Source organism: Nomascus leucogenys, chromosome 1a, assembly GCF_006542625.1.
Source record: "Nomascus leucogenys isolate Asia chromosome 1a, Asia_NLE_v1, whole genome shotgun sequence".
Classification (NCBI taxonomy): Eukaryota; Metazoa; Chordata; class Mammalia; order Primates; family Hylobatidae; genus Nomascus; species Nomascus leucogenys.
In genome coordinates, this window is record NC_044381.1 from 90,797,103 (window position 1) to 90,813,788 (window position 16,686).

General features: G+C 37.0%; 1 protein-coding gene across 2 annotated transcripts in view; it reads left to right on the forward strand.

Moving 5' to 3' along the window:
- Window positions 1-16,686, forward strand: part of NUBPL (nucleotide binding protein like) — a 254,576-nt gene that overhangs the window by 28,159 nt on the left and 209,731 nt on the right. Inside the window, exon 4 of one of the 2 annotated variants that reach the window (XM_003263684.3) lies at window positions 9,685-9,775. In XM_003263684.3, coding sequence (XP_003263732.1) covers window positions 9,685-9,775 — 91 coding nt within the window. Of the gene's footprint in view, window positions 1-9,684; window positions 9,776-16,686 lie in introns of those variants that run through there. The other variant, XM_030813147.1, reaches the window with a different exon arrangement.

Below are 16,686 nucleotides of genomic sequence, written 5' to 3' on the forward strand. Positions count from 1 at the left end.
TATTAGATTGGATCCTAAAGCCGATCTTCTATTAGGTATTTTTCCTTACCTGTTTGCTCTTCCTCCTCCTCCACAAGCACACACACACCACATTCACCCTGACCTTCAGATAGGTAAAAATCTCCAAACTGCTCCCCCCTCCAACCCCTGCCATATTTTCTGTATGGTTTTAGGCACATAGCATTAGGTATAACATGCTTTGAAATTTCCAATTAGAAGCAGTAGCAATATTGTTAGCAATAGCTCTAAAGAAGCTGTTGGCTGAATGTTTCCTCCTCAGTACTCTTTGGTCTACCTTTTAAAAATTTCTTTCAGTAAAGTACAGCTTGCTGTCAGTAATTAATTTTCCTGACTTTGTTCAAGGAAGTTGCTGAATTTGCTTATGAGTTAGAATGACAAGCCTTACCCTCATTTTACATTTAGTATATTCTACCTTAGTTTCCCTTTATGTATAACATATAGGTGGCAAAACTACTCCACATCCTTTGAATTTCATTATCTGATTCTGTCTAATAAGAATTTATCCAAATCTTTCTCACAGAACAATCCTTTTTTTTTTTGAGTCAGAGTTTCACTGTTGCCCAGGAAGAAGTGCAGTGGTGTGATCTCAGCTCACTGCAACCTCTGCCTCCCAGGTTCAGGCAGAAGAATCCTTTTTTAAAAAAAATTATTTACCTTCTTTCTGACTTGGCTTTCACTAATTCATTTTTCCTCTCTCATTTTTTTTTTCCACCAGGAAATTATTTCCCCCCATCCCATCTCCTTGAGGAACAGGAAGGGCCTTTAATTCTCAGCGGAGCAGTGTTGGAAGGGTCATTGAGGGGAAGAGAGCAGAGCATATGGAACTGTGGGTTTCAAAACCAGCTGCTGGGCTGCTCTGATTTTGAGTCTGAAGGGTGGATCAAGTGCTCTGTTCATATCTGATATTATAATTGCTTTTCTTTAGAAGAGCTGCTCTCAGAATTATAAATACTCTTCCCTGCATTGCAGTTTAGTTAAGGACATTCTTAAGGAATTGATGTTAGTTTTCCAGCATCTTTGCTGCAGTACTTTATTTGTTCGGGGAAAGGTTCTTGTTTAGTTAGGTTTCTAGGTTCTCAGGCTTTGATTCTGGCAACAAATGACTAGTTGATGTCACAGATAACTATGATCTTTAGAGCTCAGTGTCTGTAAGCATCTTCTGCATTTTTATAAGCACTACATGGTGGTAGAAGGCTTTCTAATTTTCTCTGTATTTGAAGACTTTACTTACTAAGGGCATTAAAACCTTTTATTTTTATTTTTTTACAAATTATACAGACCAAGATTTTAAGTTTTTCTTCTCTTAATCGTAGATGTTTTATTCCTGATTTACTTTTCCCTCCTTACTAAATGAAAATGTGGCACTTAAGGCAACCGTTTTCTTGTTAAAGAAGAAGTTGCTTCTCCAGTTCCGGAAAGAAAAACAAACTGAGATTTGCAGCTTTTTTATATTTGAAACCCTATTGTGCTAAATCTTGTTAGTAAGCAGATAAAAAATTTTCTTCTTTTTGGTTAGTTTTTTCATACCATATTGTGACTTTAGTTTTCAAAGATTTAGACAATGTACTTTATCATATATATATATATTTGAGACGGAGTCTCACTCTGTCACCCAGGCTGGAGTGCAATGGTGCGATTTCTGCTCACTCTGTCTTCCGGGTTCAAGCAATTCTCCTGCCTCAGCCTCCCAAGTAGCTAGGATTACAGGCGCCGCCACCACGCCTGGCTAATTTTTGTAATTTTAGTAGAGACAGGGTTTCACCATGTTGGCCAGGCTGGTCTTGAACTCCTGACCTCAAATGATCCTCCCGCTTCAGCCTCCTAAAGTGCTGGGATTACAGGCATGAGCCACTGAGCCCAGCCATATTTTTTAATAAAGCCACCATAGAACCATAGCTATTCTTTGTGATAGATTTTCTTTTATGATGTCTATTTTTTTTGGAGTTGAGGTCAGTAGAAAAAGGAAGATGATATTAGATTTTCTGGGGAGAAAATGGTTGTTAGGAATAGACTGCAAAGAAATTTATGACCCCTTTTAAACACCAGAATATTTTTAAGCTATATATTATTGTATAATTATTATATAGTAATATTACTTAATTTTGAGTCCTATAAAGTGTTAGTGTAGAAGTATTAGAAGAGAGACTTTCTTGAAATAATAGTATGTTAAAGCTTATAAGAGACTGTAGGGATCATATAGTGAGCAATACTGAAATTCTACGAATAACAGATGGAGGTTTGTTCATTTATTAGTTCATTTACTTACCCATTTATTCAACAAATACTTAATTTTTACTGTTCAGAATACTTGGGGATATTCCTGCCCTTATGGAGCTTACCGTAAATAGATAATAAACATCCCAAGTAAGTTAAATAGTATGTTAGAAGGTGATACAAGTCAACTGAGATGGGGGAGGGGTAGTGCTTAAGGGTTAGTGCTGGTTTGCATTTTAAAATATGATAGTTTCCATTGAAGAGATGACACTTGAGCAGAGAAGAGAAGAAAATGAGAGTAGACTGTGTGACTATCTGAGGGAAGAGTATCTCAGGGAGAAGGAAGAGCTGGGACAAAGGCCAAGAGGTGGGAGCATGCCTAGTATACCGTGCAAGGAACAGTAATAAGGCCAATGTGATTTCTGGAGGAAGAAGTGGAATGGAGTAATAGGTGATGAAAATTACTAGGTTTGGGAGGCAGGAGGTGGGTGGGGAACTGACTGAGTTATGTGGGGTGAATGGTTGTAAGGACTTTGGCTTTTACAGGAATGAAATGGGAGGAGTGGTGGCAGCGAAGGGTTTTGAGCAGAGTAATAACACAATCTGACTTATGTTTCATCTGAATCATTCTTGCAGCCCTGTTGAGAAGAAATGCTGGGGTAAGCTTGTCAGATTTAGCAAATAACAAATTTGAATTTCAGATAAACAATGAATAATTTTTTAATGTATATGTCCTGTGCAATATTTCTTGATTATTCACACATAAGGCAGAATGTTTACTATGTTTTTTTAAAAAAATCATTTAAAAAAAGACCTCTTTAATGTTATTGTTGATTACTGTAGATTATTGTTATTATGATCCTGCTGGTCCCAAGGCTTAGTAGCAAATTTTCATCTCTCTTTCCTCTATTATCTGTATTTCTGTTTTTCACATTGTGGTCATCTTATACCCTGGAGTGCTACATATATAGGTTGCTGGATGGCAGCCCGGACCTAATGAATCAGAATTTCTGGGATGTAATAGGGAATCTCTGCAACTACCTACTCTTCTAGGTTCTGGGTATATAGTAGTGAACAAAGCATGCAAAAATCCTTACTCTCATGGGATTTACATTCTAGTAGGGGAGATAGTAAACAATAAGTAAGTACATTTGCACTTCATATATGCTGGTTTTGCATCTGTGGATTTAACCAACTGTGGATCAAAAATATTTTTAAAAACCCAACAAAAAGAACAATACAACAATAAAAAGTAATACAAATAAAAATACAGCATAATAACAATTTACATAAAATTTATATTGTATTTGATATTATAAGTAATCTAGAGATGATTTAAAGTATATGGGAGGATGTGTACAGGTTATATGCAAATACTATGCCATTTTACATAAGAGTCTCAGGATTGTCCGGGAGCGGTGGCTCAAGCCTGTAATCCCAGCACTTTGGGAGGCCGAGGCGGGCAGATCACAAGGTCAGGAGATCGAGACCATCCTGGCTAACACGGTGAAACCCCGTCTCTACTAAAAATACAAAAATTAGCTGGGTGTGCTGGCGGGCGCCTGTAGTCCCAGTTACTCGGGAGGCTGAGGCAGGAGAATGGCGTGAACCCGGGAGGCGGAGCTTGCAGTGAGCGGAGATTGCGCCACTGCACTCCAGCCTGGGCGACAGAGCGAGCTTCCACCGCAAAAAAAAAAAAAAAAATGTCTGAGGGTTTTGGTATGGGGGCGGAGGTGTCCTGGAACCAATGCCCTGCAGATACCTAGAGACAACTGTATATAATATGTTGAATACTAATATAGATACTAAGAAGAAAGAAAAAGCACGATGGGGAATAGGAAATGTGTAGTGTTGTGGTCAGGGAGTTGCAATTTTACATAGCCTGACCAGTGTATGCCTTACTGTATGGTTATGTTTAAATCAAGACTTAAAGGAAGTGAGTAAGAGACCAGGTGGATACTTGGGGGAATAGGATTTCTGGCTGAAGGAATAGCAACTGCAGAACTCCTAAGTCTGGGGTGTTCCTTGTGTGTTTAAGAAGCTGCAAGACGGTAATATGTATGGAGTAGATTAAAAAAGGGGAGAGTAGGAGATGAGGTGAAAGAGGTATGGTAAGTGGCTGGTGATTGTTGATTAGTGGTTAGGCTTCATGATGCATTGGAGAGAGACTTCGGATCCTAGGCCCAGGAATGGCATTATCTCTGGGCCTTAGTTTCTTTATCACTAAAAATTAGAAGACTAAGATGATCTCTTAGGTTTCTTCCTACTCTAAAATAGGGTTTTTAATTTGAAATTGATTATTGGCCAGGTGTGGTGGCTTACACCTGTAATCCCAGCATTTGGGAGGTCGAGGCAGGAGGATCACTTGAGCCCCAGAGTTTGAGACCAGCTGGGGCAACGTGGTGAAATCCTGTCCCTACAAAAAATGAAAAAAAATTAGCTAGGCATGGTGGCCAGTGCCTGTAGTCCTAGTTACTCAAGACACTGAGGTGGGAGGATTGTTGCTTGAGACAGGGAGGTCAAGGCCTCTATTGCCCTGCTGCACTCTAGCATGGGTGACAGAGCAAGACCATCTGAAAAAACAAACAAAAAGAAATCTGCCATTTATCTTCCATTTCTATTTTGTACCTCTTTTGAGAGCAGTTATTAATATTTTATCATTTGGGATTCTTCTGTACTTTTCATGAGCTCCTCTCAGGTTGTGTTCCAGTTAGCCAGGTGATTTTTTTTTCTTTTATGCTGCTCGTTTCTCTTTTTTCCTGATTGAACTTGAAGATTTAGACAGTCCTTTGATAAACAGCAGGAAATTGTTCTCTTATCACGTTGTTAACCATTAGCTCTTCTGACAATCAGATTCTTATTTAATCTTAGCTAATAGAATTTGGAAACATGTATTTTTCTCTACTAAGAGATAGAAATTCTTATGATTGGCAGCTTGACATAAAGCTAGGCAGAAAGAGAAGAAAGAAGAGGCTTGAATAATTTCTAAATTGAATAAACACCAACTGCCAGTCCTAGATTAAACTGAATATAATATACAGGGAATCATGGGAGTCTTAGCTGGGTACTTCTGTAGAAGTACAACTTTTAGGCAGGTCTTATTTAGAAATAATTGGGTGGGAACGTTCTAAGATGTTGTTTTGATGGGTTCTTTTAGCAGAAGACATGGATAAAGGAACATGTCATGAAGCTTTACAATCTTATTTAGTATAAATTGTGTTGGAAAAACAAAGCAGTATCAAAACTGTGGTTCGTGTCTTTGAAATCCAACACACAAAAATAGGACGTGTAGGCTCTCAAATTGCAGCTTTCATACAGTAGTAATGAAACAGTATAATCACTCTTGAATAATTCTGCCACCTTTTACAACTTCCACAGGGTGTTATAAATTATAAACAAATCCAAAAAACTAATTGTTATCTTGGGGTTTGATCTATCTTGTTTTATGTCATCTGCTAGATTTTGAGATCTGCAGGAGAGTCAGAAAAGAGTATATTGTTAGATACCAACATTAGGTTAAGTTTATGGTGACATTAAAGATGACAATCACACTTTACAATAGTAAGTTTACAGTTATTTTTGCTAATAGTAATTTTTTTTATCTGTTGTGTATTTGGCAGCTTTTGTAGCAAATATTCCTTTGAATCTGGCTGAAATTGAAGAAAATCCTAAATGGAGCAAGTTGGAAAGGATTCATAAAACTTAGCTGGCTAGACACTCAGCTGCATACATTTATTTATAGGCTTTTACCTTGCTCATTTATTTTTCTAACAGTATAAAACTGGAAGTTTAAAGTGAAAGACTATTTATATACTTAAAATAGGAGCCTATTTAAAAATAATGGAGTAAATTATGAAAAACAAATGAAGTTTATTTGGCACCTTTTGAACATTACTGAATTCTAGACTTGAAAATCTGTTTAAATTTATTTTTATAGCAATGGTAACTGTACTGGCCTGGTAGCTGTGCCAATTCTAAGTATAATATGCTTTAATTAATATATGCTTTGGTGTTTCTGTTAATGGACACTGAATTTTTTTTTTTTTTTTTTTTTTTTTTTTTTTTTTTTTTTTTAAGACAGAGTCTCACTCTGTCGCCCAGGCTAGAGTGCAGTGGTGCAATCTTGGCCCACTGCAAGCTCCGCCACCTGGGTTCATGCCATTCTCCTGCCTCAGCCTCATGAGTAGCTGGGACCACAGGTGCCCGCCACCAAGCCCAGCTAATTTTTTGTATTTTTAGTAGAGACGAGGTTTCACCATGTTAGCCAGAATGGTGTTGATCTCTTGACCTCGTGATCTGCCCACCTTGGCCCAAAGTGCTGGGATTACAGGCGTGAGCCACTGTGCCCGGCCTGGACACAGATTTTATTCATGATAAATAAAATCTAAGCAAGACATCCTAATTTAGTTCCAGTAAAATAGTCTGAAAAAGTATGCTTTTTAATTTTTAAAATCTAGCCAATTAAGGATGAGAGAGTAAATCTTTACTGAGATAGCTCCTCTGACGCTGAGATGACTGGCCTGCGTGCTCTTGGTGCTAACAAAATTACATTGTTGAATGATTGAATAGCTTCATCATGAAAAACTTTACTCTCTAAATTGAATGTTGACTAACTATGACACGTGGACCAAATCCTGCCGTTTTTTGTGAAGTTTTATTGGAACACAGCCATGTTAATTTATTTACATATTGTTTATGGCTGCCTTGATGCTACAATGGTAATGTTGAGTAGTTACCATAGAGATCATATGATCCTCAATGTCTGAAATATTTACTGTTAGCCCTTTAAGAATAAGTGTGCTCCATATCTAAGTTTTTGGAGTTAGATCCTGTTAAAATTCTGCTGGAGGTTTATGAGGTTAGTATTTTCATGTTTAATTTCCCATTCTACTTCATTTTAAGAAAGAATACTTTAAATGGTCATTTTGAGTGTAAGTTTCTGGCTTTCTCATTCATGAGTATGGATAATACCACCTTGCAGTGTTGCTGTGAGGATAAGTGAAAAAATGTAAATAAAATGCTTAGCTAAGTGCCTGGCACCCAGAAGGAATTCAAGCAATGGGGAGATGCAATCAGGGAAAGTGTTGGTGCCTGGGTGATTTAAGATGGTATGTTTTTATAGGTTCTGATTTGTCCATAGGGCTGGCAGTGGAGGCCTAGTTTATCCGGCATCTTAATATAACTTTGCTGTCTAATGTCCCTTTATCCTGGTCTTCCTCCGTCCTTAATCCCTTTGCTCCTCTCTCTCTCTTTCCTCTCTTTCTCTTTTCCTCCTGATCTTTATATTTTCTTCCCTTTGTTTCCTTTTTGATATATGCAAGCATTGGTACTAAATTTAGGTCAGTCTCTTAGAGTATGTAGAGAGCCTAGTACGTAGAATATTGTCAGTTAGTGTTATTTCTATTCTCTAGGAAGCAGAAGAATTCAAAAATCTTGTAATTTCCCCCTCCTCCTTAATTTTTACATAATGTATATTGGAGCCATCTAGGCGTATGTAAAATCTACTCTTACCATAGCAAATGTTAGGAGAGATCTTCAGTTTTTTTGGACTGTTGTGCCAAGAGTTCATCTTTAGGCAAGCTTGGTATTCTTCTAGAAGCAGGATAGATGATAGATCTTTCCTAGCATTTTGAAGGAAACTTGAAAATCTAGTGATGATAAAATTGACCCTAGCAATCTTATATTAGTTAGAACACTTAGTTATGTTCTTGTTTCATGGAAATATAAACTTAAAAAGCTGTTATTTTACTTGACAGGTGTTGTTAGAAGATCAATTTGAAACTTAGGACCTAAACCCCCTTCATGTTATTGTAAAACCAGCATTGATATGAATAAGAGAACAAGGAAAGAGAATCTTAAAATAGCTTTTGTTTTTATTGGTATTTATTATTATTTGGTGGTAGTTTTTAGTTTTTGTAGGTGTTATAAAAATACAGAAAAGAGATAAAATTCTAGGATGATGGTTATAGCATTAGCAGAACTTTATATAAGTAACAATTAGCCATATTTCTAGATTTAGGTCCCCTCATTTGAAAATCTTGTTATCCATAGTAAATTTAATTGTTTTAATTTAGCTAAATTCTTCTGTTCGTGGTTTAAAAAATAGTTAAATTGGTCAAATTTCTCATTGACTGTTCCTCCCTTCTTAAATCTGATACCTAAATGCATTAAGCTTAAATTTTATATACCACCATTCTATTAAAAATCAAGTATCCTTCCTATTTTTCTCATTTATTTTACATAAAGCTGAGATTTTCATAGAGGCAGATATTAATCCCATTTTTTCCTCTGAGGACACTGAGTCATACAGATATATATATATATATATATGTATATTTAAACTGCAGTTTTAGTCGGTATAAAGTTGGAAACACAAATGTTAGATTTACTTTATTTTGTATATTCATAGGAACCAGATAACAAAATTTAAAAAGTTTTTTTTTTTTTGTCTAGAAATAGGTAGGTAATATCGAAGATGAGTTATTGCTTCAGTTTTTCAAAAAATTTTGTCGAGGCGTTACGGGTTTTATTCTGCAGGATATGAAGAGAGTAGTAGGAAAGTTGTAAGACTTGATGAAACAACTCTAAGACATATCGTGTTAGCGTTCTGTTTACTCGTAGATGAGGAAAACTAATAACAGATTGATTTCATCTATCAAAGGAGAAAGAAGAGAGGGGAAGAAGAAAAAAAAGAGACATATTTTTTAATAGCGAATTTTTTTTCCTTTCCTTGGCGAAGCTGCTGATTAACTGACAGCAGCGAAGAGCCCAGCCAGGGTATCCTGTCCTTCAGCAGCTGGATGCATCATCAAAGAAAACAGTTTTAGTTGTTTCTGAATCCTCTAGAAGACGTTTTGTATTTAATTGTGACTTGCATATAAGAGGTTGTCTCTGTGTTAGGTGTGCCAGTATCCTTGTTAGTGCTTCCATCTCATTTATGCCAGATCTACATCAGAATTTTTCACTTGCTTTATTATGGCCCTGTTTCCATAATCTTTTTTTATTTTGTCTTCTTTGGTGTGTTAGACAGGCTTTCCAAAAGTTAATATTGTGTCTTTCTGGGGTTTTGCTTGCCATCACAAATCATTATTTTAAAACTGTTTGCATGTAATTTGTTCTCAAACTCATGTTCAGATCAAAAAGGTCTTAAGTCTGCTTGAGACTATATGGGAGACCTGAACTACAATATGTAAAGCATATAGGGTGGATTTCTCTAGTTAGTTATCTAGGCAATATTAGTAAATCGTATAAAGTATTGACCCTAAGCAATTTATGCTCTTTTACTTAACTGTTGCTTTGGAAGTTTAGGTTATGATTTATAATATTTTGCCAATTTATTTTCTGTAGTCAGATTACTGTTGTTATATGCTTCACCTTTGAGAAGAGTGGGAACAATCTTATGGTAAAGTGTTTTTGTTTTGTTTTATATTTTTATTTATTTTTTTATAGTCCAAGGCCATTGGTTTGCTAGATGTGGATGTGTATGGACCTTCAATTCCAAAGATGATGAATCTGAAAGGAAATCCAGAATTATCACAGAGTAAGTAAAGAAGGGATAAATATTATTATAATAGTTGCACTTTTATTAGTACTTACTGGGTGTCAGACATTATGCTAGATGCAATGTATATTTTATACACAATGTAGTGTAAGTCCTCACTTAAGTTAGTAGATTCTTGGAAACTGTGACTTTAAGTGAATAGATATGTTAATTGATATAAACGAGTTAAGTTCCTATGGCATATTTCTGGTCACAAGAATGTCACCAAACTTCTAAATAAAGACTCAAAACACTTGTAATATTAAACAAAGAAATAAATTTGGGCTATAAGTACATTTAAGAAAGATTAATAAAAACAATATAATTATTTACACAATTTTTAGTGAATCAGTGAGTGAAAGCAGTCATAGTGGTGGTGGGTTAAATCAAGGAATAGGTGTTTGCGAAGTGAAAATTGTAAGCAGCATCTCCTACCATCATGCAATTCGAGAGTAACCAATATGGCAGATCACTGAGCATTTTCTTACTGCATCGTTTATTGTGCATTTGTATGATTACCATATACTTTACTAGTTTTTTTTCTTTTTTTTTTTTTTTGAGACGGAGTCCCACCCTGCTGCCCAGGCTGGAATGCAGTTGTGTGATCTTGGCTCACTGCAACCTCTGCCTCCTGGGTTCAAGTGATTCTCCTGCCTCAGCCTCCCAAGTAGCTAGGACTACAGGTGCGTGCCACCACGCCCAGCTAATTTTTGTATTTTTAGTAGAGATGGGGTTTTGCCGTGTTGGTCGGGCTGGTCTTGAACTCCTGACCTCAGGTGATCCACCCACCTCACCCTCCCAAAGTGCTGGCATTACAGGTGTGAGCCACTACACCTGGCCCACTAATTTTTATTTGGCAATCATTTGTAACCATTCATTCATCTTCCAACCCACTTATTCTGGTTCAGGGTGGGGGGTGCCTGGAGCTATGCTGGCAGCTAAAGGCACAAGGCAGGAATCAACCCTGGACAGGAAGCCATTCCATTGCAGGGTACACTCACACACCCATACTCATTCAGACTGGGACAATATAGACACGCCAATTCATCTAATGTGCATAGCTTTGGGATGTGGAAGGGAACCAGAGTACCCGGAGAATACCCACGCAGACCTGGGGAGAACATGCAAACTCCACACAAGACTGTGGTCATGGCTGGAAATTGATTTTTTTCTTTATTAATGTTACTACAAAATGATATTGAAAGAAAACAATTTTATTGGAGGACCTGCTGTATAGTGATTCAGAAAGCAGACGTGGAAGACTGTACTTTGAGGAATCATTTCTATAATTTGCTACTACAGAAGTTTCTCTGAACATGTAGAGCACCGAATTTCAATAAAATAAAAAAATAAAAATATATACATAAAAAGAAATCAGACATGATACTGAACTGCCTGGGTTTGATTCTCAGCCCCATCCATTTACTAGCTATGTGGCTTGAGTAAATTGTTTTAATCTCTTTGTGCCTCAGACCCCCATATGTAAAATAGTTACAACTACTGTGAGGATTAATATAATGCATTTAGTAGAGTTCCTGGCACATAGTAAGTGATCAAAAATGCTAGATCATCATTATTGTCTCTTTATATTAAATGTGTGGATATATGGGATTATTTGAATAGGAAGTATATTTGTGTTTAGAAGAGATGAAAATTATTTTCTCTAATCAGATTTCTGGGTCAGATTTGTTTTAAAGTGTTAAAAAAACTCCCAAAACATTATTTTCTTTCTCTAGCCTCTTTACTAGAAAGAAGTAATTTTTAAATACCTCTTTAATATTTATTGCTGTTATTGCATTTAAAAAATAAAGCTATCAAAAGCTTTAAGAACAAGGAAATGTTACTATCAAAAAATGAATTGGCTTGGCTTAGTGGCTCACATGGCTGTAATCCCAGCACTTTGGGAGACTGAGGTGGGAGGACTGCTTGAGTCCAGGAGTTCAAGACCAGCCTGGGCAACATAGTGAGACAAAAATAAAAAAATTAGCTGGGCATGGTGGCTCACACCTGTAGTCCCTGATACTCAGGGGACTGTGGTAAGAGGATCACTCGAGCCCAGGAAGTCAAGGCTGCAGTGACCCATGACTGTGCCACTGTACTCCAGCCTGGATGACAAAGCAAGATCCTGTCTCAAAAAAAAAAAAAAAAAAAAGAAAAGAACAAAAGGAATTGGAAAAATGATAATTTTTTTAAAATAATGGTTTTATGGGAAATTGGTTTATTGATTTGTAATTATGAGTATAAAATTGAATAATTTCTTTTTATTTCTTATTAGGCTTTTTATTTTCCACTGTTCTAGAGAAAATGACTATATTTACTGCTGTATATTTATTGGATTATCTCTGTAGGTAATAGAAGTATTATTTTGGTTGTCATTAAAAGTTAATTCAGCATTGCTTACCATTTAAGAGGCTTTTGTTTGTGGTGTTGGAGCCAATTATAATGTTAAGTTTTGGATAATTCTTTATGAGACAGTGAAGATTCTCCCTAACATTTTGAAGAAAACTTAAAGATTTTAGTGATGTTAACATTGACCCTAGCAGTAGTATATTGCAAGTACCCACTTAATTATTTTCTTGTTCCATGAAACATAAACTTAAAAACCTGTTATTCTGGTTTCTTTTTTCTTAACTTTTTAGTAGAATACATACTTAGTTTGCAAATATATGACATGAGCCAAGGTGTCAAGCTTTCACAAAGAAGGAGTAATGAATTTGCATACTTTAAATGATAGATTCATTATGTTTGTCTCTTGATTAATGTAATATGAAAACTAGTACATGCAGAACATGAGGAATGGCAAAATGGAGCCCTCAGTGTCATTCTTAAGTAGTCTGCTTGGTATATGCCAACATAAATACTCGAAGTGAACTTTAATTTCTTTCTTCTCGTTTTACTGAAGCTATAATCTTAAATTTGATGTTTGCAAATTGGCTGCCAGTAAATAGGCTTTTGGGTAAAGATGAGGTACCGGAAATCTTGGAAAGGCTGAAAAAAAAAAAAAACCACTTTCTCTGTTGACAGGCTGATCTTAAGTCCCCCAAGAAATAAACTGAATGATTAAGGCATTCACTTAAAAGAATGTGGAATCTTAAAAATGCAACTTATAAATTATTTTTGAATCTTAGAAAAACCTGCCACCATTCTACTAATTGTTGTCATTCTGACATTTCTACATTTTTCATGTTAATTTATCCTATTCTGCTTTCTATTACAGAAAACACAATACAATACAAAATTACCTAATTAACAATACAGAGAAACTATGAAAGACTTGTTTTCAGCAGTTCAGGTTTTGGGGGGATAGACCAGTGAATTGAATCCCACCTTTATAGGTGTTCCTCTGTTCTTAGACTAAGCTGGACAGCCTTGCAAGCAGTGAGACTTCAGAATTGCCTTTCTCCTTATTATTTAAATAGATGTATGGCAACGTAGTTTTTGACAATTTGTTCATTTAAAATGATATGTTAGGGTTGGCAGATCATACGTTTATCCACATTCTCTCCATACCTTTTTTTGGGAGGGTGGGGGGAATTGTAGAAAAACAACACGTTTTGCATTTAAGACATTTTAGCCTTCATTACCAAGAGAAAGTTTCTGTTCGATTTTAAAAAAGTGAATTCAGTAATTGAAGATTTTAAGTTTGTAATAGTTTTGAGTGTCTTCGGCTGAGAATGTTTCTGTCAGCTTAAAATGACAATAGTGATTTTTTTATGTTATCATGCAAAATTATGGTAATGGAAAATCTAGCCAGTTTGTAGAAAGGGCATTATGCAAGAACATCAACAGGCTGACATTATAATGACTGAAGATGAGCAGTTACTTTGGGAAGCTAGTGGGATTTAGAATAAAACCTAAGCGTCCTTGGAGAAACCAGCATCTAAGCATGAATATAACCTTTTTTAAAAAAAGAACAAATGCCAACTTTTTCCTTCATTTTAACTTTCCAAATAGTGTCAAATTCAGATTTCATATTATAGTGTAGCCAAATTATAGTCCTAGAAATTCTCGTAGGTTTTCAATTGAAATGGCAAATGAATATTAAATGGCTGTTGCACAAGAGAGACAACACATCTCTCTCTTAGTAGATATTAGTAGAAATATCTGCTTTGTTTCATAGTTTTGTGATGAAAAATCACTTTCAGAATACTGGTGAATTTATTACTACTTAGTTTTACTGAAGAGTCTTTAAATGTAATGAGCTAATAAAGTAGGAAAATTTCAAGACCTGTGGAGAGAGTTTACTAAAATGGATATGTCAAGTATTTTATTGAGGATGACACCGTGTTTATTAGTGATTTTGAGTAGGATCCACTTGTCTTTTCTATTGTGGGATAGTAATTTTGCACTCATGGCACAGCTTTCTGCTCTATTTGTTTAAAGTTAGTAAACTTTTTTCAAGTTTAGGAATTAATGTGTATGTAGGCTTATGAGACAGAGAAGTGTGGAAAATCAGCTTGGGCAAATGACCTTTTATAATCTCTGATAAAAACTACAAAGAAGGGACTAAGATCTTCTTCTTCTGCTTCTTTCTTCTTTCTTCTTCTTCTTCCTTCCTTCCTCCTTCTCCTTCTCCTCCTTCTTCTTCTTTTCCTTCCTCCTCCTTCTCTTCCTCCTCCGTTCTCTTCCTCATCTCCTCCCTTCTCCCTCCTCCTCTCCTCCTCCCTCTCCCTCCTCCTCTTGTCCTCTCTTCTCCCTCCTCCTCTTGTCCTCTCTTCTCCCTCCTCCTCTTCTCCCTTTTCCCCCCTCTCGTCCTCCCTTCTCCTTCTTCCTCCCTCCTCCCTCCTCCTCCTCCCTTCTTCTTCTTCTTCTTCTTCCTTCATCTTCCTTTTTCTTTTCTTTTTTTTTTTTTTTGAGATAGAGTATCACTCTGTTGCCCAGGCTGGAGTAAAGTGGTGCCATCATAACTCAATGCAGCCTCAAACTCCTGGGCTCAAGTGATCGTCCCTCCTCAGCCTCCCGAGTAGCTGGGACTATAGGCATGTGCCACCATACTGGCTAATTTTAAATTTTTTGTAGAGCTGGGGTCTCACTATGTTGCCCAGGCTGGTCTTGAACTCCTGGACTCAAGCAATCCTCCTGCTTTGGCCACCCAAAGTGCTGCGATTACAGGGCTGAGCCACCACACCTGGCCTGGAACTGAGATTTCTTAAAGGTAACTTAAGTGCTTAAAGAATGAGAATGAGCTCTAGTTATTCCTTAAGTCACTCTGTTGTTTCCTTCCAGAGAAGAGATCTAGGGGTGTTGCTGAAGTTGTTAACATGCAAGATCACATTCCTGTCCAAAGCATGGAGTTCCCAAAGGCTGTAACAGCTATTTGCTGCACGGCTTGTGGATGTTAGCCCACCAGGTTAGGGTGGTTCTGGGGATACTTACTAGATACCTCCAATTTTATGACGACTAGTACAGTAGCCTCACGGGCCACAGAAGGCAGGGCATATTGTTGGCTCCTCTTTGGGGTATCACAGATATGTGGACTGCAGGAGGCTCCTTCAGCTGGAGGTCTGTAGTTGTCCAAGGTTTTGATGGGGGTTGTTGGAATATTCTTGCTTACCTCTTTGCTGTAGGGAAAAAATTCCTCCTGATTCCCAGCTGATCCTGGTTGCCGGGATAGGGTTGTGGAGTTGGTGTATCCAAATGTAGTTATTTATTTGTTGTTCTGGCTGTCTTTGTGAGGAGGATGAGCACCAGGGGCTTAGTCAACTCTCTTGCTGACATCACTTTATCTTGTTCTTTAAAGGGGCAATCATTACAGAACTGGAAGAAAAGAGAATAGTGATGTTTCATTGGGAAACTTGGCTATTAACCTTCTCTAATTTTCAGTTTAGAAACAACTAGCTGGCTGGGCACGGTGGCTCAAGCCTGTAATCCTAGTACTTCGTGAGGCCGAGGCGGGCAGATTGCCTGAGCTCAGGAGTTCAAGACCAGCCTGGGCAACATGGTGAAACTCCGTCTCTACTAAAATACAAAAAAAATTAGCCGGGCGTGGCGGTGTATGCCTGTAGTCCCAGCTACTCGGAGGCTGAGGCAGGAAAATTGCTTGAACCTGGGAGGTGGAGGTTGCAGTGAGCCGAGATCGTGCCACTGCACCCCATCCTGGGTGACAGAGTGAGACTGTCTCAACAACAACAACAACAACAAAAAATACACCAGGGACCAGTCCTGGTATGTGACCTTTCAGACAAAGAATTCAAAATAGCTGTGTGAGGAAACTCAAAGAAAGTCAAGATACCACATAGAAAGAATTCAGAATTCTATCAGATAACTTTAACAAAGAGATTGAAATAATTAAAAGATTCAAGCTGAAATTCTTGAGCTGAAAAATGAAGTTGGCATGCTGAAGAATGCATCAGTCTTTTAATAGAATTGATCAAGCAGAAGAAAGAATTAGTGAACTTGAAGACAGACTATTTGAAAATATATAGTCAGAGGAGACAAAAGAAAAAAGAATGCAAAACAATGAAGCACAACAACAGGATCTAGGAGATAGTCTCAAAAGGGTAAATCTAAGGGTTATTGGCCTTAAAGAAGAGGGAAGAGAAAGAGCTAGAGGTATAAAGTTCATTCAAAGGATAATAACAGATCACTTCCAAAACCTGGAGAAAGATACCAATATCCAAAAGTACAATAAGGTTATAAAACACAAAACAGATTTAACCCAAAGAAAACTATCCAAAGGCATTTAATAATCAAACTCCCAAAGATCAAGGATAAAGAAATAATCCTAAAAGCAGCAAGAGAAAAGAAATAAATGACATACAGTGAAGCTCCAGTACCTCTGGCAGCAGACTTTTCAGTGGAAACCTTACAGGCCAAGAGAGAATGGCATGACATATTTAAAGTGCTGACAGAAAACACTTTTACCCTAAAATAGTATATCTGGTGAAAATATCCTTCAAGAATCAAGAAGA